Raw genomic sequence first — 24531 nt, forward strand, 5'->3', positions numbered from 1 at the left:
TAGAAGAATCAATTGACCATTTTCAAGAATCTAATGATCCAGAAATTAGGGAGATTGTAACTAGTCTATCTAGAGACACTGAAAACTCTAAGTTTGGGGGTGATTATCACCTTCCTAGTGCCTTACCTTTAACTCTCCGAAATTCCCTTCACTTAGGACTTGATATCTCTACCTCGACAATTTTACAAGATTACCTTCATACTCGTTTTCCCGAACCTAATGATGTCCAGAAAGAAGTTCAGTCGTTAGAAACCCATCCTCTGATTGATGTGGTTTGCCCAGGCTATGATCCCCAGCTTGACTTTGTTTTCCCACCAAATAGTTTTCTTCCAACTGTGGGAACGTTTATATTCCAAATGTGTCAAATATTTAGTTGTGAGACTAAACCTAAATGCTTTAGGAAATTAGAATCGACACATTTTCTTAAGAATGACCACTACTCTCATTGTGGTCAATTATGTAAGTCAAATCTTATTGACTTAGAGGATCCTCATTTGATTAGGTTATTATTGTGCGCTTCTAAGATCATATTTGAGTTTTTCCAGACTCTAGGACCTAATGATTCGGATCCCACCTATGAAGAAACGCAACCAATGAAAATTTTCTATTTATACCCTTTCGTAGAACCTGAACCTGAATCACAATTAGATATAAATTTCTTAATCAGGAAACTAAGTAAGGGAATGCTAGTCTTGTTCACTTTCTTGGTTCATTGCAGTTTCCTTTGGTCAGCTCTATTTAGTTTTGGAGACCCACAGTTATTTCGACTGTTACTTTATGGTTCGATTTGACTAATCCTTTCCTAAGTCTGGATGAAGACTTTAAACTTAGAACTTCTTGGGAGGTATCCCATGCTCATGCAACACGGTAATATCTTTCCTTAACTCTTTCGCTTCAAATGGTAACAGTTTCTCCTTGTTCATGCTTTTAGTTTCATCTTTAGAACATTGAGGAAAATGTTAGATTTAAGTTTGGGGGTATGGGAGAAACTTTTTAGTTGCAATTAGTAAACTCCAGAGCCTAGAAATTTATGCCTATTAAGGTTTGCACTAACCAATCTAAGTGGATGGGAACATCTTGGTTATAGGAGTTGAGGAACCAATCTGATTAGATGGAAACATCGAAAGAGTCTATTCATAAAAGCACAGAGCTCAGCTGTTAGTAATAACATGATAGTTTCACCATATCTCGTTGAGTCCTTTTCACTTCTATTCTTATTTTATTTTTTTCATTTTAAAATATGTTTCTCTAAGTGATTAGGTGGGGCACACGATTCAAGTTGTTACCACTGCTAGGGTGAATTAGAGTGACTGAGTTACTAAAAAAAAAAAGACCGGACCAGTTAGACCAATCGGAATAAGTATTAACACTTGGATAGCAATATGCGTGTGTTCTCCCTGTTTCCGTCGCCTAAGCAAGCGTGGAATGCAGGACCCGTGGGAACTATCGTGTAATCTGCTGACAAGAAGCATGCGCTTGGATCAAAAAGACCTATTCATGCCGTTAAGTTAAAAAAAATGGTTATTGTTCTGTGTAGTCAACTGTTGGTTCCCTTGTATTTGCCAGTTTGTTGATCTAGATTTAAGTTATTGACCACTGGTTCCCTTGTATATGCCAGTTGTGTTGCTATTAGTCAGACCGGTATCTCAGTCCATTAGGATAGGTTCATTCTGGCAGTGGCCTTCAGACAGATATGTGAAACATCGATCATTTGGTTAACATCAAAACCATCTACATTTTTCTATTTCCATCTCCTTTTTCTATCCATATGATTAGTTTGACTCCAAATATGATGTCCATAGTGCAACTATCTGAGTAGAGCTCTGTCACTTTATATGAATTTTAGTATGCTTGAGTGTAAACTCGTGTACAGCAATTGGAATTTCGCATCAGGGTACTTCCTCCTGTAGTCAGTGATTGTAAGCCAACCAAGGAGATTCTTTAGTGCCTTCCAAGGTTCTGCATAGATAGCTAGGGTCTGGAGTAATGGTTTTGTGGGCACACCTCTGGTAAACCCTCCCGATATTAACTCGGTTTTATTTATTTTTTATTAGTTTTGCTCGAGGACTAGCAAATAATAAGTTTGGGGGTATTTGATAGACACATTTTAGTGTCTAATTTTTCCTCAATGTCCTTATTGTTGGAACTCTATTTTTGTACTAATATTGTGTTTTTATGTATTTTTAGGAAATAAACATTTTTGGAAAATTCGGCTCGAAAAGTTGATTTTGGCACCCGGAGGACAAGTGTTATTCGGACTCTCGCTTTTGGATAAGGGGTAACCTAATTACTAAGTGGCACCCCCAGGTCACCCCCAAGGTAGCTGCTATTCGCACACCTACTCTGGATAGGGGGCTACCAGTTTCTTCCCCATTTGAACCGAGTTTTGGCGGGAAAAATAGTTCTTCACCTGCGTAATTGTTGAAGCAAATTTTGGACGTGATATAAGGAGATTCAAGGGCTAGTTTTCATTGGGTTGGACCTGTTATAGCCTAACAGGGATGGTATGGGTGTTTGAATCGAGTTATTTGGGCTGGATAATCGTGGGATGCAAAACAGGGAAGATATTCTCAAAACAGGGAAGATATTCTATTCTCGGAATTTTTGGATGAAAGATACGTGCATGGTTCGACTGTATTGGTTGGAAACAAATTCTACAGCTCAGAGAAGACGCGTGAAAGAGATTAACCAGGAAACAAATCCCGTAACAAGTCAGAAGAATAAAAAAATATATCGGAAATATTCTCTTCACTGCCGGATTATATTGAAGTTATTACAAAGATTTGGTCGACCTGTTGAGTATAAATAGGTTGCTGGGGTTGAGGAGAAGGGTGTCGAGAGTTTGGGGTCGAGAGGAGGTCCAGAGAAGCAGAAATCAAGAGTTGATGAAACTCTGTTTCTGCTGCTGCTGCTAATGAAGAACACCAAGAACACGAAGAACAGACTCGCAAGGACAGTCGTTTATCAACAGTGTCTAAGACGCACAGCGGTGGGTCGCAGTGCAGTCTAAACAGCAGCAGCACTTGTGTTTTATCGTTCATTCTGTGACGCTTTTTGTGCGTCGCAGATTACAGTTTTACACCATTTTCTCCTTTTCTCTCCATTGTAAACACCATTTGAGCTATAAAAATATATTTTGAGCGTGTTTTCATCATGAGGAGCTAAAACCCAACACTGGGACGACGTAGGAGGCTGAATTTCATCCTTGGGGTAATTTATTTTATTCTTTTTTATGACTTTTGCATTAATCTAAAATTGAAATATGATTTGAATTAATTGGTTGTTATTTAATTTGATGATGTATGCTTAGCTTAGTTGTTTTGATACATCATGCTTAGGACTTACAATCAATGTTTTAAGAATCTATCTTGGCAAAATCAGAGTCTATGTTAATTTTATTGAGTTTTAATTGTCAAAGAATATATGAATGAACCTTGTGTGGTGAATTCAGCCAAATCCTTAGTCCCAGTACCTCTCACCCATTGTTAATATTTTTGTATATATATTTTTATTAAATCTAAAAATTCCATTTCCTTCACAAGTCTGAAACGAATCCTATTTACTACAAACCCATAAAAAAAATCTTAATCAATTGCCTGCTCCTGCTAGGGTTCGTCTAGGATGGTTAAATTATGTGGCCAACTTGCGTGGTCGTGATCGTTTTTTGAGATTGACATGAACAGTCCAGATTTCCCTTGGGGAATTAAACACACTCGATCAGGCTAATATAAGCATGCTGATACGAGATTCTCTTTGTCAGAGAATGGTAGGGCCTACGGGTATTTCGTGCATACCTCACCATTGAAACTTAGAGATTCGTGTTACTTTGCTGAGAGTAGACACTCAGTCGTCATGCCGCACCAATAATGAGAGCCCTTCCGAGAACATCATAGGAAATACAAGGCAACTCATGCATCAATTAATAATGCTATAAATTCACAGAATATTTGGGATTGTTGCTACATGTACCATTCTGGGTGAATTTCGTATATTTATTGAATTTCTTCAATTAAATAAAGCGAGAGCTTTTCTGCGCTCATCGCTTATCAAATGGCTTTATCCTTTGCAGGATGTCAACACAGGGTTTTATCCTTTGCAGGATGTCAGCACATTAAATTTGGTTTGACAATTTTAGCCCTGAACTAAAATCCACCATCAACATTAAGTCCCCTGCCTAGCACATAATGGTTGCATTATTGTGGGGTAGGCATTAGATGGTGACAAATAAATATAAAACTTATGAGACAAAGTTAGATGTTGCCAAGAGAGATAGGTTGGCCTGTCTTTGGAACATGTCACGTTCAAGAGGCATCCAGGTGAGCGTTGCCCTAGCATGATGTCGGTTGGCCCCGGGTAGATTAGGCATGCAGTTGGTTGGGATCTCAAACTATTCATGACGATGCCATTATCCTCGAATCTGATGTGGACGAGCCCTATCATGAGGAATATCTTTACAAGGCTGCTGAAGCAATTTATGAAAAATATGTTGAAGCAGCTCCCAAATAGAACGTTGATGTAGCTTCCGGAAAGCGTGTTGAAGCAGCTTCTGAAGCGAACATCGACGTAGCTCCTGGAGAGAGCGTTGAAGATCTTCTGGAGCGTACGTCTAAGCGGGTCCCGGAAAGAGCGTTGAAGCAGCTTCTGGAGCGAACGTCGAGGTGGATCCTGGAGAGAGCGTTGAAGCGACTTCTTCTGGAGAGAGCTGAAACGCCTTCTTCTGGAGAGAGCATTGAAGCGGATTCTGCTGGAGGTAGCGTTGAAGCGACTTCTTCTGGAGAGAGAGAGCTTAAATGCCTTCTTTTGGAGAGAGCATTGAAGCGGCTTATGCTGGAGAGAGTGTTGAAGCGCCTTCTTCTGGAGAGAGAGCATTGAAGCGGCTTCTTCTTTAGTTTGGTTTCCCCTTATGAATTACATGCTTCTTGATTGACCATCTTTCTTGTGTTGAAGAAGTTATTGACTGACGGCGAAGGAATTTCATGCCGAGCCTTAGTCCCCAAGCGTGGTCTACGTGGATCTATCTTGTATGCCCCATGAGTATTTATACGTAGTGTTCGTTGGTACGGTGGAGCTCTGGATGGTATCAATCGACGAGCAACAACGGTTCTTAGCATCAACTGTGATTAGAAGAGACTTGCAGGGGGAGGCGTGGTGGCAACTTGCACGAACTTGGCACTCTTCATACAATGGTAGAGATCGTCTCGTTATTAGAGAGAGAAGCTGGAACCGATGGCTTTCTTGATGTTTCTTCATGGAATAGAGAAAAGGGAGACAATCCCCTGCCCATGAGTATCCACTGAGCTTTCGACTTGATAGATGTTGTCACGCTAGGTTCATGAGGCCGTCTTTACGTCTGCTCTCTTGAGTATATCCTCGTCTTTGGAGATCTTGGAATCATAATGATAGCGTGCTTGCGTTTCTCTGAATTCACCATCTTTGAGATGGTCAGTGCTAAGCAGTCCCCATTCATACTCCTTCTTCTACGGGAGACGAAATTATGAAAGCGTCTCTCATTGATGTAGTTATCGTCGATCCAGATATGGAATATCTTGGATGTTGTTTCATATAGACAATTTTAGATGCGCAGGATGTTGTATCTCGGTGGTTTTCCTCTTGCTGCTTCAGCAAAACTGCTTACAGGAGGATGAAGCTTGCATTGCCTGTTGGTGAGATGTATGCTTCCACGAACATCATGAGGCTCTTCATTACTGGAAGGCTTGTTTTTTCTAGCAGGGCAGGTGTTGTCGCAACTTGAGCGTTTAGCAGCTTCACGGAGTTCAGAAGATGTCTGAAAGCGCAGGTTCTTCGACAAAGCACGATTGACAGGTACCATCCTATTGATGCAAAATTACACCACTTGTTGTTCAGTCACATTTGGATTGTGACCCTTCAGTGCCTGAATTCGGGACCTCTTGACATAATCATTTGGATGTTCGCTGTTTCGCTGAAGCATTCCTCTTAAGTCTGACAGAGTGATTCACCCAAGCTTCGGATTCTTTCTCGACATGATGATGCAGACATCACTATCTTCTTGAGGATTCTCCCTTGCGGTGTCGGCTCCAGTAGATCTGAAGATGTCCCGGGCTCGCTCTTGTCCGGGCTGACATAATAGCGAACTCTTTATGATGATTTAGAGATGACAATATTCGTTGAACCTTCGAAACGCTTCATGTTGTAGTGTGGTCCACACGAAGCTTTCTCCTTTCTTCAGCACTGGAATGAATGAAGCAACGAGCTGGGCCAAACCAGGTATAAAACGTCGAATGTAGTTCACATTGCCCATAAAGCTTTGGAGCTCCTTCACAGTGGTATCGTGAGGATAGTTTGAGTCTTGGATGGGTCCACCTTGATCCCCTCAGCAGTTACCTTTAGAACACTTGTCGTAGGACTCCTGTGTGATCTTCCCGAGCTTTCGATTTGACTACTACATGATCCACATAGTCTTCGACTTGCTTATGCATCATGTCGTGGAAGATTGCCATCATAGCGCGTTGATACGTTGCACCGGCATTCTTCAAACCAAATGGCATTACAGTATAATAAAAACTTCCAAGAGGAGTTTGAAAAGCTGCCTTACTTGCGTCATGCTCCTACATCCTTATCTGATTGTAGCCGCTATATCCATCAATGAAGGAGAACATGCCGTGTCCTCTGGTGGCATATACCAACATGTCGATGTTAGGTAGAGGAAAATCGTCTTCGGGGCAGCATCTTTTCAAGTCTCTGAAATCCACGCAGCACCTGATCTGTCCGTTTTTCTTTTTCACCGGAACCACATTAGCCAACCAGGTCGGATGATGAATGGGTTTAAATAATACAACAGCTAGCAACTTCTGAATCTCAGTCTTGATTTGCTCTTCTACCTCGTGCCTGAATTGCCTCGGATATTTTTTGACCGGCTTGGATCCAGGTATGACATGTAGATGATGGGTGACCAATTTTTCATCTAAACCGAGAATTTATTCATACGTCCAAGAGAATATGTCCTGGTATTCTGTGAGAAGTTCCACAAGCTTCGTGCGTTCATCCGTACACAAGGTTTAGCTGATGGAGATAGGACTAGGAGATCCTTCATTCCCGATGTTAACGATTTCAAGCTCATCAGTTGTGGAGTTGGTGCCATCTTGCAGATGTCGTGGAGAATCTAGCACTTCTCCTTGTGGCTCGTTTTTGTTGTAGCATTCCGTTGGGCGGAGAGACTGGGTAACAGTCTCCCCTGCTAATTGCTAACAGCGGCGTCGGTAGACGGTCTTCCCCTCCTGATCATGACTTTCCACAAAGGTTCGCTCCCTCTTAGTGTGAACGTGGGTCGCGGCTTTACCGGATGAAGAAGAACGCCTTGTCTGCCAAGATGCATCGTAGCTCTTAGCCCTTAATGATGCGAGTTGGTCTTCCTCCTGAATTGACGCCCATGTGGGGAGTGGGATGCAATGAACTTTGTCTGATTCTTCCCGCGGAGCTTCTCTTGGTTCGAACAATTCCACTACACATATCGGTGCATACGGAGATAACGAAGCAGGGACACGAACGACTTCCCCATTTAGCATAGTCTTTAGGCACTGGTGATACGTCGAAGGGACAATCCTATTGTCATGAAGCCACGGTCTCCCCAGTATCAGATGGTAGTCTGGCTCCTTTTCTATGACTTCGAATTTCACCTTTGATTGGACGGGCCCTACAGATAAATTCAGATTGACATACCCGCATGTGTTGGTATGGTTTCCTTCGAAGTCTGTCATCGTGGTAGGCTTCCGTACGATCTTTCCTGGGCGAACCTTGGCTGTCCTGAGAGTCTTGAGAGTAACCACGTTCGAAGGCGCTCCCGTGTCGATGAGGGCCCTCTTGAACTTTGAATCCTTGATGCGTGCAGTAACATGTAGGGCATGGTTGTGACCTTCCTCCACCATCATGTCTTCTTCTGTAAATGTGACGTTATTCACAGACATCTCTGGAGTTTTCGAGACTTCTGGATGCAAAGGAGTTAAGTGCACATCCAGGACTATCTTGTTGATTGCAGCAAATGTCTTCGCCCGTTGATTCTTCGAGAGGTGTAAAAGTTTTCATAAACATTACACTAGAGAATCCGCTTCCTGATTCACCGGCCTCTGGTTCGTAGTGAATCTATTGGCTTGAGGAGGATCGTTTTGGGGATCAGTCCCCAGCGTGGAAATCTCGGTTACGGGAAGACCGCTCATATCTGATGTCATCTTGATGAGGAGATCGAGTATGCCGTTTATTTCTTCTTTGATCAGGTCCATGTTGTTTGTGTGAATCTCCTATAATCGTGCCAACTCGATCAATGTTGGGATTCTTCCAGCCGCGCCTTCAGATATACCGTTGGAAAGAGAAGCATCTTCGTTGGAGGAAATCCGACCGGGATTTGAAGTTGTTGGGGCAGCCCTAAGACCAACCATTTTGAAATCATCCAAATGGAATTGGGTATTAAAGAAATTGAATTTACAACCGAGAGATTAATCTCCCACTTTCGTCGCCAATTGTTTATGGGTGAAAACTATTTCTGCTGGTTTTGGTAATTTTGGGTGTGTGTGGATGAGAAATGAGTCTAAACCCTAAACAAATGCACTGCACGGGAGTGCTTTCTGATTCGAGAGATCAATCTATACAATTCTGGACTAAACCAAGAAATGGTCGTTCCAGACTTGCTTCGGTCACAAAGATGGCATTGATCTTAGGGAGGGAAGCGAAGAAGGTGTTGAGATTGTGAAGGTGTTGGTTGTTTATGACTTGTATCAGAATATCAAATCGGCTTGCAATAATGTAAGCAATCAGGATGTTTTCTGGATACGGATGACAACACTTGGTTTTTCTGTGTTCGTCTGTCTTGGAAAATAGGGAGGAGAACCTATTTATACAAGTCATAAATCACAAACCTCGTCTCTCGTAGGAAGTGGAGGAAGTGGAGTGATGGAGTAGTGGGGTCGTGTTGGTGATTGTCACACGATCAGGTCTAAGCCCACTTCTCCCATCATCGTTAACCGTCCATGCCTCCTGACACGTTCTTGTAATGACGCGTTGCGTGATGCACGCTGTAAACCGCCAGACCAATACCCCAGTAAGTATCCCTCAGTTTGTGACATGTTTGATGTCTCGAGTGTGTGGATCGTGGGACCCACATGAAGTAGCATACGGTGCTAGATTAAATAACTGAGTTATTTAGGAAATCGATATACATGAAATATCGTGTATACTCTGTGCATGTAATGCATCGAATATAATCAATATGTATGAAGAATTGTTGTTTTAAAGCTTAACGGAGTAAGTCACGGATTAAGCGTCTTAAAACAGCTGCATGCCTAGTCATCTTCGAGTGACCATTTGGAGGCTGCATAGGCAAGCCTTCCCTTGGCCGACCACTCCATGTGGTAGAGTGATGGATGATGATCACCACGACACCTCATTAGCTATTTAACTCCTAGCCTAGGCTGCCCGATCAAGCTGGTAGAGTTGGACAGACGAGATGATCTGTGACGCTCATCTGCGACCGTTGATAGAGTTTTAGGGTTCTGAAGAGGTGTGAAAGCATCACTCTTCATCTTGACCGAAATCAAGCATGGGAGACACTTTTGGAGGGACCGACCGGGCATGCGTGTAGACGGCCTGCCGGTGTGCATGTCCGTACCCCTTTGTGTCGTGAAGGTGTGATCTAGGCCACTCAATTTGACTGGCAAAGAGGAGTGACCGAGATCAATTTGCGACAAGAATCCTATGCCGCAAAGGATTCGAAAGCTGCACGACATGCCACTTTTGGGCGTGCGTTTCGAGACGCTCGGCCATGGTTGGCCTAGGCCGATCGATCACACATATAGGTGGGCCCATGGTGATCATGTTGATGCTCTCTGGACCTCTTTAATCTATATCTACACCCTCTATCCAAACTTGCGAAGATGGATGGTCGTGATCGAACTACGACAGTTATGCAACGCCGCAAACCCTAATTAGGGTTTTGAAATAGTCACGTATACATGACTTTGGCCAAACAGTTTGGCAAGACACGCTTCTCCTCTGGAGAAACCGTTCGTGTGGGACCCACGTTGGGCCGGCGGTGAGCATGCTGGTACCTATACCACGGTCATAGGCTTGATCTAAGCCATCCAAACATGTCGGTGAAGTTGTATGGTTGCGATCGATTTAAGACACTAGTGGAATTTTCCGCGACTCTTAAGCATCACGTCGGCCATACGTCGAGCAAGCGTTGGATGCTCCATGGCTAGGCCGTGAGAGAGTTGGTCAGGAAGGTAGAGAGTGGGTCCCCCAGAGTGTAAAACAACACCTGATCGACCTGACATGGAATAATCCACGCCGTCCAAGCATACCGGCGAAGTTGGACGGCCATGGCTAGTTTTTGAGACTGCCATTGGCGGTCTTGCTCGTACGAGCTTCCTCCAAGCCGCTCCATACCAGATCGACCATCCTACTTTGGGCTGGCGTTCGGTAGCTGGGGGCGCAACATGCATTCGACCGGCCAGGGCATAAACGGGCTCGCTGGTCATCATTGCGGTGATTGTCTGCTCCTGTTAGGGTTCGTCTAGGCTGGTTAAATTATGTGGCCAACTTGCGTGGCCGTGATCGTTTTTTGAGGCTGACATGGACAGTCCAGATTTCCCTTGGGGAATTAAACACGCTCGATCAGGCTAATATAAGCATGCTGATACGAGATTCTCTTTGCCAGAGAATGGTAGGGCCTACGGGTATTTCGTGCATACCTCACCACTGACACTTGGAGATTCGTGTTACTCTGCTGAGAGTAGACACTCAGTCGTCATGCCGAACCAATAATGAGAGCCCTGCTGAGAAAAACACAGGAAATTCAAGGCAACTCATGCATCAATTAATAATGCTATAAATTCACAGAATATTTGGGATTGTTGCTACATGTACCATTCTGGGTGAATTTCGTATATTTATTGAATTACTTCAATTAAATAAAGCGAGAGGTTTTCTGCGTTCATCGCTTATCAAATGGCTTTATCCTTTGTAGGATGTCAGTACACGGCTTTATCCTTTGCAGGATTTCAGCACATTAAATTTGATTTTGCAACTTTAGCCATGAACTAAGATCCACCATCAACAACCGGATATGGAAGTTCTCGACTACCGTATTCGATTTACCAAACCACCTAGTAGTAGATCACTCAAAATGTAATTTAGTTAAACGCATTAAGATTTATGAATTTATTAGGTTGATATTAGTATTTAGACTCTTAGATCAAGGTCTACTTGCTAACGTTTTTCACACACAATTGCTCCACGGAATCCCTCCTCAAGGTCTCATGTTTTCTACTTATGTAAAGAGTCAAGAAATGATTACTTATCCCCTAACTTTCACTAGCTTTAGATCAATTAACAAATCAATTTAGTTGCCCATCTAAACTACATATTAGTCAGGCATAAACATTCTTATTAGTAAAAACAAACGATAATCATGTGAAAACTTCAAAGTAGATTTAAAACAAAACTCAAAACATGTCAAGAACTAGGAATTCATCCTCAATCAATAAGAAAATTAGCTACTCATGTTTTTGAAAATTCACACCAACTATTAAAAGAAGAATTTTTGAAGAGCAAGCAAAAACACAAGTGTTATATGTGTAGAGGTGTGGAGGTGTAAACGTGTGTTGACAAAAGTAGAGAACTTCTCTATTTATAGACTTCAATATGCTTGCAATCTTCTTAGGATTAGGATCCTCGTCCCATTCAATCTCCAAGTCCTTGTCTTTGTAAAATTCCTCCACTTCTCTTCCAAATTTAAGTCCAAGTCAAATTCCACATCCAATTTCAAATCCACGTTTTCACACCCATGAGAAAATCTCACACAAAAAATATGTTATTTCTGGCTGCCGGAAAAGTCATTGGGATCACCGTAATCCCGCCTGAAAAGTCACAGTCGGTCACTGAATATACTTCTCCTTCGACGGAATATTCCATCACGGTGTCGTTAAATATAACTTTCAAACTAACAGTCACCATCAGTCAATGGGGTCAAAGAAAGGGGAAGTCGGACGCCGAGTCAGCATCTTACTCGGCTAACTGGTCTTACTCAGCCGAGTTGACTCTGGAGTCGCTGAGTTGACTCGGCATGGCAGAAATCTTGCCCAGTTTTGTTTGTTTTCTGGTGTTTCCCGGCCAAATTATGGCCATTCTGATGTCTTCAATTCCTGTACACAATCTTGCATCTTAACACATTCATCTATAACCATTTTTAATACAACCCAATCTTGAATAAACAGCGACAAGAGCTTCAACTCATCACCTATTTCAACTCCATGTTTCTTCATTACAGACTTCAAACTCCAATACAGACCAGAACCCATATAATCTGCTGCCATATCTCCAATTACTTCTTCTCTGTTCTTCTTCCTGATGCTGAATTCATATCAACCATCTTCCCTGTGTTTTTAACTCTGCCCAATTCTTGAACCGGAGAACCCCAATTATAATCTTCTTCAAACACTAACACCACCATTTGTTAAGACTGCAAACCCTAAATAAAACAACAACCGATTTCTACTCTTTTCTGTAACATGGAGAACATCCCCAATTTCAAGCTTCAATGTCTCTCAGACTATCAGCTAAATACTATGGACCCTTCAAAATCTAACAAAAAGTGGGTGCAGTGGATTACAAACTTGAGCTTCCTTCACATTCAAGGATCCATCCAGTTTTCCATATCTCATAGCTGAAGTAGCATATTGGTATGAAACACACTCCCTTTCCTACTCTACATGTTGTTGATCTCAATAGTGAGGTTATCATGCTTCCAGAGAAAGTGTTAAAGACTAGAACAATGCTCAGGGGTAGCAGTTTGGTGCGCCAAGTACTCATCCAATGGACCAACTCATCTGCAGAAGACGCAACCTGGGAGGGCTTCTCTAATATTAGGTATCATTACCCTAGATTTGTCCTTGAGGACAATGAAAATTTTCAGGGGTAGGCAATGCTGTGTCCCTTCTTCAATAGACTATTTTGTATTTCTGCCCCTATGTTTTTATCTGCGTGCCTTAGTAATTCAGACAGGCTGTAATTGGAGTAGTTGTGGATCGTTGATGGTTAGCCACGCGTCAGTTACTAATTGAGTCTGTTTAGGGTTCAATAATTCGCTATTTATTGTGTACGAAGAGTTATCTCTTCAGAACCTGAGTTTTGTTTTAATGAAAATATCATTTGGTTGCGCCTCTGTGCACAGATTGGCTTGAATCCTTGATTCAATAGGTGATTCTTCACCATTCTATCCTCTCTTTTTGTTTAATTGTTGTAGGGATACAGCAACTGGCATCAGAACCGTTCAATCCATCCAAATTTTTTTTCCAGTTACTCTCAAGGATGTTTCCGATAAAACTGATGCTAACACCGCTGCAATCACTCAGCTCCGCTCGGAATTCCAAACCATTTCCACAGATCTTCTCAGATCGATACAGTAAAAACTAGCTTCAAGGAGGCATTACAAGAAATAATCGAAATCTCCTCACCTTATTCACTAGGCATGTGCATAATCATCGTACCGAGGATACTGGTGGTTCTAATATGCAAGATACTGAAGGTTCAAACTATAACCATCAATATAGATCTCATTCAGGTAATATTCATCGTCTTTCAAAGCTTGATTTTCCATATTTTGGTGGTAATAATCCTAGAGGTTGGCTACTGAAGAGCGAAAGATATTTTCAGTTGAATTATATTGAGTAACACAAGAAAGTTGATATTGCTGTAAATTATTTAGAGGGTAAAGCAGAAAAATGGTTTCTCAATTTTCAGGTGAATCGACCACGTATCACTTGGACAGATTTAGCCAGACACTTATGTGCTAGATTTGAGAATCCTATAGAAGAAAACTTTGTAGGTAGTTTCAATAAGCTAGTTCAAACCACCATAGTTGATGAATACTATGAGGAATTTGAATCTCTTAAAGCCTTAATGCTGGATATGAACCATACACTTACTGAAACTTATTTTGTCATGAGTTTTCTTAATGGCATAAAGGATGAGATAGGAAAATCCGTGTCTATGTTTCACCCACAAGCATTAGCTGCTGCTTTTTCATTAGCTAGACTACAAGAGCCGAAATTCAGTTCAGTCACCCACCTCCCTAAATCTTATACTAAATCCTTTAATTCACCTTTCAGCTCCACAAAGCAATACCAATTTAACAATTTCTCTCCTATGCCAATTCCTACATCACCTAAACCTTCCTCTATGATTCCAAAATCTTCCTTCCACAACAATTCCAAACCTACACCCACTACCCCAACAATTAAAAAACTCACACATGAAGACATGAACAAAAGAAGAGCTCAAGGTTTATGTTACAATTGTGATAAGGTGTATAGGCAAGGTCATTTTTGTAAAGGAAAGCAGAAGATCTTTATGCTTCAGGTAGATAATACTGAATCACAAGAGACTGAAGAAGAGGAAGATATCTTTGAAGAAGCTGTAGATTCCCCAGCTCAGCATGATATGGAGATTTCATTACATGCTTTAACCGGGCATGCCACTGGTGACACTGTTAGAATCCCTGGAGTCCTTAACAATCACAAAGTCTCCATACTTATTGATTCAGGCAGCACAACAAGTTTTATTGACAGTGCATTGGCTGCTTCCCTCCAGTGCAGCATTGAATAAACTACACCAATGAAGGTCGTTGTTGCAAATGGAGAGAAAACACTCAGTAATGGTATTTTTCCACAACTACAATGGAGCATGCAGGGCCATACTTTTGTTGAGAATCTAAGGCTTTTTCTATTGGGAAGCTGTGATATTGTCTTAGGTGCAGATTTGCTCAAGACATTAGGTGATGTTCTTTTTAACTTTTCAAAACTAAGCATCTCATTTAGATATAAAGGTAAGACAATTATCTTGCAGGGTACTTTACCACACCCTTCTCTCCTCCAGATGAGTGGTGAAGCTATTAAGAAATTTCTTTCCAATACTTCTCATGGCATGGTAGGCCACTTATTTTCCATTTCTACACCTATTTCACCACCTATCACTCCTGACATTATCCTACCCTTGTTAAATGAGTTTTCTGACATTTTCCGAGAACTCACTCAATTACCTCCATAAAGAAACTTGGACCATAAAATTCCTTTACAGCCAAATTCTACACCTGTCAATCTCAGAGCTTACAAACTCCCTTACATCCAGAAAGGAGTGGTAGAACAACTTGTGCAGGAAATGCTTCAGTCTGGCATTATCCAGCCAATCAACAGTCCCTTTGTATCACCTATACTTCTAGTCAAGAAGAAGGACAACACGTAGAGATTTTGTGTTGACTATAGAAAAATAAACAAAATTACATTCAAGGACAAATTTCCCATTCCAACTATTGAAGAATTATTGGATGAATTGAATGGAGCTATTATCTTCACCATGATTGACTTGAGAGCTGGATATCATCAAATCAGAGTGCATCTCTCAGACATTTTCAAAACAGATTTCAGAACACATCAAGGCCACTATGAATTTAAGGTGATGCCATTTGGCCTCATTAATGCTCCAGCCACATTTCAAGCTTTAATGAATGAGGTATTCCAACCTGCTTTGAGAAAATTTATCTTGGTATTTTTTGATTATATTCTAATCTACAGCAAGAGCATGTCTGAGCATTTGGAGCATATGATTTTTGCATTCTCCTCACTCAGACAACACCAACTATATGCTAAGCTATCTAAATGTTGTTTTGGTCAACCTTCTATGGAATATTTGGGACATATTATTATAGTTGCAGTTGTTTGTGCTGATCCGAGTAAAATTGCTTGTATGCAATCTTGGCCAATACCCTCCACCCTCAAAGAATTAAGAGGATTCCCTGGACTTACAGGCTACTATAGGAAGTTTGTCAGGAATTATGGAGCAATCAGTAAACCACTTACTGATCTTCTCAAGAAGAACTCCTTCATTTGGACTTAAGCAGCCTCATCAGCTTTTGAGAAACTCAAGATGGCCATGTCAACAACACCAGTATTGGCTTCACTAAACCCTTTGTGGTTGAAAGTGATGCAAGTGATTCTTATATTGGAGTTGTCTTACTCCAGGAGGGCAAGCCAATTGATTACTTTAGCAACCAACTGGGTCCAAGAGCTAGAGCATTATACACATATGAGAAGGAGTTTCTAGACATTGTCATGGTTGTCCAAAGATGGAGACATTACTTACAAGGAACTAAGTTCATAATCCAAACTGATCATCATAGTCTCAAGTATTTCTTGGAGCAAAGAATCACCATAACATTACAACAAAGATACTTGATCAAACTTTTGGGATTTGATTATGTCATTAGATACAAGAAGGGAGCTGAAAATGTAGTGGCTGATGCACTTTATAGAAGACCTCCTACTTCAGCTAATTGCAATTTATTGGCTGCTTCTACACCAACATGGGCTCAAGAAGTACTCTCTAGTTATACTGATGATGAGAAATCTCAGGGTCTTATTTCTTAACTTCTCCTCAGTCCTTCTACTGTTGAAAACTTCACATACAAGGAGGGAATCTTGAGATACGAAACAAAACTATATATTGGTACTGGTGGCAATATTGGACAAGCACTCTTGCACTCTCTACATAATTTTGATGTGGGAGGTCATTCTGGTATTTAAGCTACATATGCAAGAGCAAAAGCTCATTTCTATTGGTAAGGCCTCAAAAGGGATGTTTTACTCTTCGTGTCTCAATGTGATACATGTCAGAGGAACAAAAGTGACACAACTAATTCTGCTGGCCTTCTACAACCTCTTCATGTGCCTGATTATGCTTGGAATCATATTACAATGGACTTCATTGATGGTCTGCCAACCAGAAACAAGAAAAATGTCATCTTAGTTGTGGTAGACAGGCTCACTAAGTATGCTCATTTTATTGCCCTGCATCACCCTTACACTGCTTTTTCTGCGGCACAAGTTTTTCTCAGTTAACTATTCAATCTACATGGTTTTCCTTCCTCAATTGTGTCAGACAGAGACAAGGTATTTACAAGAAATTTTTGGACTGATTTATTCAAGTATTTGCGCACAAGCTTGCATTTAAGATTTGTCTATCACCCTCAAACTGATGGTCAGACTGAGAGGGTGAATGCTTGCATGGAAAATTATCTAAGGTGTGTCACAGGTCATAAACCAAGCAGGTGGAGCAATTGGTTGTCCCTTGCAGAGTGGTGGTACAACACCGGCTTTCACATAGTCTCAAGATGTCTCCATTTCAAGATTTTTATGGCTATTTACCTCCACATCTAGCCTACCCATCTAATGTTACTACTTCTGTGGATGTTGTGGAGGCTTACTTGAAATCAAGGGACTCTATGCTTGACATCATCAAAGAATCTTTATATCAAGCACAAGCCAGAATGAAGCTCTATGATGATTCCTCCAGAGTGGAAAGAACTTTTGCAGAAGGAGAGTTAGTCTACCTCAAACTCCAGCCATACAGACAAGCTTCAGTGACTCTCAGAAGAAACTTTAAACTCTCAGATAAATACCATGGACCCTTCAAAATCTTACAAAAACTGGGTGCACTGGCTTACAAACTTGAGCTGCCTTCACATTCAAGGATCCATCCAGTTTTCCATGTCTCACAGCTGAAGCATCATATTGGTATGAAACACACTCCCTCTCATACTCTACCTGTTGTTGATCTCAATAGTGAGGTTATCATACTGCCACAGAAAGTGTTAAAGACTAGAACAGTGCTCAGGGGTAATATGTTGGTGCGCCAAGTACTCATCCAATGGACCAACTCATCTGCAGAAGACGCAACCTGGGAGAACTTCTCTAATATTAGGTCTCATTACCCTATATTTGTCCTTGAGGACAAGGACAATTTTCAGGGGTAGGCAATGTTGTGTCCCCTCTTTAATAGATTACTCTGTATTTCTGCCCCTATCTTTTTATTTGTGTGCCTCAGTAATTCAGACATGATGTAATTGGGTTAGCTGTGGACCGTTGATGGTTAGCCACGCGTCAGTTACTGATTGAGTCTGTTTAGAACCTGAGTTTTGTTTTAATGAAAATATCATTTGGCTGCGCCTCTGTGCACAGATTGGCTTGAATCCTTGATTCAAGAGATGATTCTTCACCATTTCATCCTCTCTGTTTGTTTCATTATTGTAGGGATACAACACAACACTCTCCATCTCGTTTTAAATCCCATCTCTGATGCTTCTTGTTCTTCAATTGACAGACCCAGTTCTCTGAATTTCTCGATCCAGTCTCTCAGCAGTAACAGCAGCAGCTGCTGTTTTTCTTTCCTACTTATCAATTTCAGGTGGTGTAATGAATATGAGAGGAGATCTCTCGATTTTAGGGTTATGGTGGGATTGAGACACCCAACATTAGAGCCACCCCCAGATGGTATCCCCTTAACTTTAGCTGGATGGTTTTAGTATTCCTCCAATGAGAGTTGTCCCTTAAACTTAGCCAGGCTCGCAATAATGCTTGCTCGTTAAATGACCTTTTTGTCCTTTTGGCTCAAATTGAATGATTCTTCTTCTTTTTTTCCGCATGACTCCAGAGTACCTAATAACTCAAAAACACGTGTAAAATACATAATTTACAAGAAAAATAGCAAAGAAAGCATAAACAATTGATATTATATCAAGGTGTATTCTACACCTATCAAATTCCACCACTCTTAGACTTTGCTAGTCCTCGAGCAAACTAAATTGAGCCAAATACATACAACTCCATTTCGTCGAGAATACGGTTAAAATTAGCATGTATAACAAGCCTTTAAACCCCTAGGAGTCCCTAGTGTACGAGTTATAGTCTCGTGAGGGCTTACTAGAGATATAACCACAAAACCTACTCCAACTTCAAAGAGTTCCAGCGTTGCAACCATCCAAAGAGCTATATGAACATAAAGATTCTCAATCTAGTGTCAAGAAATCAAAAGTATAAGAGAAAATTCAAATACAAGGTGTGATTAATCGAAGAAAATGTGACCGGTCAACCTATGCCATAATGAAAGATTTCAGGTTTGAGAGCGACCAATAAGCATTTCGCCTTGACTTCTGCCTCACCAAAAGGGTTTTATGAAATTGCACTCAAAAGACGTAATTTTATGGTTCTCACATTGTGCAGGTAGGAATGAAGAGAGAAATCCTGCGATACGTTGACTGGTGGGAAGAAAACCTTCCGAATAATTTATGGAGACCCCACAAAATCGTGGGAAGTAAAAATCTTTTTCTGACGATCTCTAAGAAAGGAAATCAACCACTATTATCGAGGATGAGATTACTTACTTACCTTCACATCCGATTGCCAATTATGATAACACCGCTCTCGAAGCATCCAATAGAAACGTCTTCCGCTCCTCGTCTTCATTTTCTTGGTATTCGGCTTCAACTATTGATGATAAACTCTCTAACTTCGTGAATCCTTGACAATTTGTAACTATTTTCCTTAAATCCTTGTCGCTTGAAACTTCCTTATATATTTTCCTTCCCCACGGCCTTTTAAGTCATTTTGAAGGACCGTTTTTCCCGGAGGGGCGATTCCGGCGATGGAAGGGGTTTCTAGGTTATTGGTTTTCATTTGGTCAAACCATTTCCTTTTGATTTCTTCTTTCCGTCTTTCGTCTCCAATCCCTTTTCTCCTCCGTTTTGTTGTACTACCACTTACGCTTTTGTTGCATCACTGGTTGTAGGTTTCCTCCTAGGTTTTTTAAGGTTTACGGGTTTCTTTTGATGTCGAGTTCAAATAACTCTCTGAACCTTTCAATATCTGATGCTAATGCTACCCCCGATGCTAATTATGGGAACAGAGCAGGTCTATTTCATTGTCCCTTTAAGGGTTTGGATGGGTGTAAAAACGGTGTTGGTGGGAAAGGATTACAGAAGGTGTGCCTGTTCAATCATCTTAAGAATCTCCATTACAAACGAGAAGGGGGGACTGATAGATGCCGAGAGAGAGTTCGTAACTGCTGTGATGTTTACCATGCTTGGGAATCTACATTGCGGCATCTTGGGAGTTGGCTTTTCACTCATTGCATGCACATATACGCAACAGGTAAGAAATGCTCTCATTTGGAATCGTATGAACTTGCTCCTCCTCTTGCTTCAATCTACGGTATTGCTGCTCCTGCCAGACCGATAGTCACGCCTGAAGCTATAGTTGAACTTGCTACACCAACCATGTGTGTCGAGTTATTGAACAAGTGTTTCTAGCTCAGATACCCACCATTTCGAGCATTCCAGCTAAGTGCAGGTTAAATTTTGCACGGACCTTCAAGGATATTTTGCAGAGAGTAGTTGCCATGCCTGGTGAACTGGCATCTTGGATTCAACTCCTTCTTTTTCCTGTTTGCATCCTCCACGTCACTAACTCTGATCAGGAAGAGAAAACTAGCACGCTGAAGAAGCTACAGATCAAGTCTGTTAACCGTGCTCTACGTATTTGGACCAGGCCCAATGGTTGTGCAATGTTGATTCAGGAAGTTCTTAATATGAATGATGAGAGGAAGAATGCGCTGGAAGAAATAAGGAATAAGGCTAAAAAGGAAAACCAAGAGGCCACCAATCTGCGTTTATGTAGAGACAAACTCATAAATGGGTTATATGCAGCTTCTATACGCACCCTTACCTTTAGTGGAGTCGCACCTAATAATGAGAACACCTTGGCTGAACTTCAATGCAAGCATCCCCCTGCTGGTTTGCCGGTGATTCCATCTTATCCACCTTCCCAAACTGCTATGGTAGCTTCGACGGAGTTGGTACTCGGCATATTGAAGAGTTTCCCTAAAGGGACCTCATGTAAAAGAGATGCATTCCGTGCGCAACACCTCCTCGATGCTCTCAGTGGGGCTGCTGCTGTTTTAGCAGATGAATTAATCGCATCTATTACGGATGTGGTTAACTTGTGGTTGGCAGGCTCTTGTCCATTTGTTTTGGGAGCTTTTGTGGCTAGTGCTCCTCTCACTCCACTTACCAAACCGTGTGGTGGTTTACGTCCGATTGCAGTGGGCACAATTTGGAAAAGGCTTGTATCTAAGTGCGTTGTTTCCTTCGTTGGCCAAGAAATGAGCTCTTACCTGGGTGATTTCAAGTTTGGAGTTGGTGCTAAATGTGGTGGAGAGGCGATTTTACATGCTGTTCATCGTGTGCTAGAAGAGAATAGGAATCAGGATAATCTTTCCATGTTGTTGGTGGACTTTTCTAATGCATTCAATCTCATTGATATAACTGCTATGATTTCCGAGGTACGTAATTTATGTCCCTCTATATCTCGTTGGGTTGAATTTGTTACGCTTCACCAGCACGCCTCTACTACATGGATCATGTACTTTCTTCTGCTCAGGGGGTACAACAAGGTGATCCTCTTGGACTGCTTTTGTTTGCTCTTACTCTCCACCCTCTAATATTGAGTATTGCCAAACGATGTGAGCTAGAACTGCAAGCATGGTACCTTGATGATGGCACGGTGATTGGTGACACTTTGATGGTCGCCAAAGCTCTTCAGATCATTCAAGATGAAGGTGCCGCTAGGGGGATTTTTCTGAACATCAGGAAAACAGAGTTATTCTGGCCTTCTCCTGATCCCAGAGCATCCACGATAGGTGTTTTCCCTCCGTACATTAGTAGGCCAGAAAAAGGGGTTAAACTGCTTGGAGCTCCCTTCAGTCTTGATGCCCAATTTAATGCTGATATGGTTGTGAGGAGAGTACATAAAACAGTGGAACTTGTTGATGCAATTGAGAAACTTGAAGATCCACAGTGTGAACTTCTTTTATTTAGGAATTGTGCCGGAGTTTCACGTCTATACTTTGCTCTTCGAACTACCATGCCTGACTACAAGTATGAAGCTCAAGATTTGTTAGACGCTCAACTTTATAAGTTTCTGCACCATGTGATTACGGGTGATAGGCCTGGTTTTGGTCCCCCTGCAACAGAGGTTTTCCACCTTGCCTCTTAGGTTAGGAGGCCTAGGGGTTTATTCGATGCAAGATACCGTGCATTACTGCTATTTGGCATCTTGTTTGCAGACCCTTGAACTCCAGTCTATTATCTTGAGACGCACTGGTTTCAATACCAACCTCGTACGAGCTGCGGATTCCTTCAACTCTATATGTAGTCCTGTTTCTCTTATATGCATTGATAGCTCTGCCACTCATTCTATGAAAATGTTGGCGGTTGTTTATTTTGATGCAGTAAATAAGGACTTGACTACCAATTTCAAGTTGTCTGAACGTGATTCGATGCTTGGGAAGAGTAATCGAATGAAGCATGCTTTGGATTTTTTAATGGCCATTCCCATTGTTGGCTTAAATCAAAAAATTGGTGCGAGGCAGTTCAGTGCGGTGTTATGTTACAGACTTGGGATCCCCCTTTTTGAGCTGGACAGCATGTGCCCCTTTTGCAAGAGAGAAATGGACATTTTTGGTGATCACGCTGTGCATTGTGCAAATGAGGTATGCCTAAAGTTTATACATGATCTAGTGCATGATACAATTGCAGACATATGCTATCGGGTTGGACTTCCGGCACGTAAGGAGGCGGATTTGGGACTTCTTTCTAATAATGGCACTTCTCTGAGACCGGCAGACATTCTGGTGTATAATTGGGATAATGGTCGTGATGTTTGTTTGGATGTGACGATTATCTCGCCCTTTGCAGGAAGTCGTACTTTGGAACTGGGACAAGCTCTCAAGGATGCTGTCATTCGTAAGAACACCAAGTATCTGGAGAAATGCGCATCGCAGGGCTATGGGTTTGAGGCTTCGGCTTTTACTACTCTCGGTGAGCTTGGAGTTGAAACGATTAATTTTATTGAGCGTCTTCGCAATTATATGTCCAGATACGATGCAAATGTGCGCATTGGGGACTTTCTTTTTCATAGGCTTAGTGTGGTAGTACAAAAAGGGGTTGGAGCCCAACTTGTTTCTAGGCTCCCGACCAGTTTTTTGTTGGATGAGAATCCTTTTGAATAATTTGTATTCAATATTAATTTTAATTTTTTTTAATAAAAAATAAAAACAATGATAAATTTTTGTCTTGTCTCATTTTTTTTCAATTTGTTTTTTTGAAGACAAGAGAAATAAAATACAAAAAAAAGTGAAAATAAAACAAACCATGGCCATGGGAAAAGTACTTTAGTGCTTGATTCTTCACAACTTGTATCGTCTCGAAATCATAAACCTCAATAATTTCCACCTTTTGCTTTTCTTTGCTCTTGTAAATAAGTCTTCAACATGTATATATAATTCCGCTCATTGTCTAGTTGCTTTACTTGAATATGAAATTTTCTTTTTTCTTGTTCCGTTGCTTGTAAACCTTGAACGTCTTCAACTTCGAACTTGTGATGCTCCACTTGTTGATGATGATGGTGTTTCTAAGGACCAGTTGTTGTCGAGAGAATGATGCTAACTGCAAATCGAACTAAAAGAAGGAGGCTTTCATCCATAGACGTCACCCTCATGATTGACAAAATTAACACTCAAGAGATAAAAAATGGTGCTGAAATTGGTGCGAAGTGGGGTAGCTTACCATTCTACTCGAAATTAACATACGGTGACACACACTCAAAAAAAAAACTTTTTAGTCAGCTACAAAGAATTTATGGTCGGTACCTCACATGATATAAATACGGGTAGTCTCCAGTAATGATTGATCAGCTATTATAATACTAAATATCTTTATGCACCTCATTTGCATCACCGACATGGTTAAGTTGACCACAAACAGTAAATGACTTCTCGCAAAGATTAATAACACCTAATTTTTAGTATTCTCTAACATTCCGAAGTTCCATTATTTCGACAGAGAATTTTGTATGTAAACATAGCTAGAAGTATACAGGTGACTCTAAAATCTCTACAAGTTGGAAGTTTTAAGCAAATTTTTTTATAAAATATATGCTTAACCACTCCCCCACACTTAAACCTTACATTGTCCTCAGTATAATTGAATCGTCCTAGGAAAATCAAAGTGGGAAATTCTAACATGATATGGAACAATAAAAATAAATAGCAAAATAAAAAGTAAAAGGATAAGAAATACAAAACTAACGGGTTGCCTCCCATGTAGCGCTTGGTTTAACGTCGTCGTCCGACTTAGCTCTTGTAAGATTCATTCCCCATATACTAATAATTTGAAAATTTAGGGATCCACCCAGTGCCTGTTTTGCAAACAATAGCTTCATACAAATGTTAGCACAAGAAAACAATAATGATGTTATCACTCGATAGAAATTTCCCCCACGCTTAGTCTTGTCTACACTTGGAAGTGTATAGAGAACATAGAACTTGGGATTCCTCTTGGCAAACCTGCATGGTGTTAGCATCAAGTGTTTCCAATGGCGGATATCTAGAAATAAATTCATTCAAAAATACTTTCGAAGCATGTACATTCAAACCAATAAGAGGTAAAGGAGAAGAATCAATATACAAAGGGTTAGACAGACCTTGCAATTCTTGTATTACGAAATCCTCTTTATTCTTATAGAACTCCAGGGGATTACTTACCTCTTGTATATCGTGGTGCTCTATCAAATATTGCAACCATTCTTCGTTATTTTCTACGTTAACCAAAGTCTT

General features: G+C 41.1%; 1 protein-coding gene across 1 annotated transcript; it reads left to right on the forward strand.

The window, feature by feature from the left end:
- Positions 1-20256: 20256 nt before the first annotated feature.
- Positions 20257-22926, forward strand: LOC113324540. Its single transcript, XM_026572857.1, has 3 exons — positions 20257-21198; positions 21297-21890; positions 21982-22926. The coding sequence occupies exons 1-3, from the start codon at positions 20257-20259 to the stop codon at positions 22924-22926; spliced, it is 2481 nt and encodes an 826-aa protein (XP_026428642.1).
- The last annotated feature ends 1605 nt before the right edge of the window (positions 22927-24531 follow it).

Source organism: Papaver somniferum, chromosome 11 (genome assembly GCF_003573695.1).
Source record: "Papaver somniferum cultivar HN1 chromosome 11, ASM357369v1, whole genome shotgun sequence".
In the NCBI taxonomy this organism is placed as follows: Eukaryota; Viridiplantae; Streptophyta; class Magnoliopsida; order Ranunculales; family Papaveraceae; genus Papaver; species Papaver somniferum.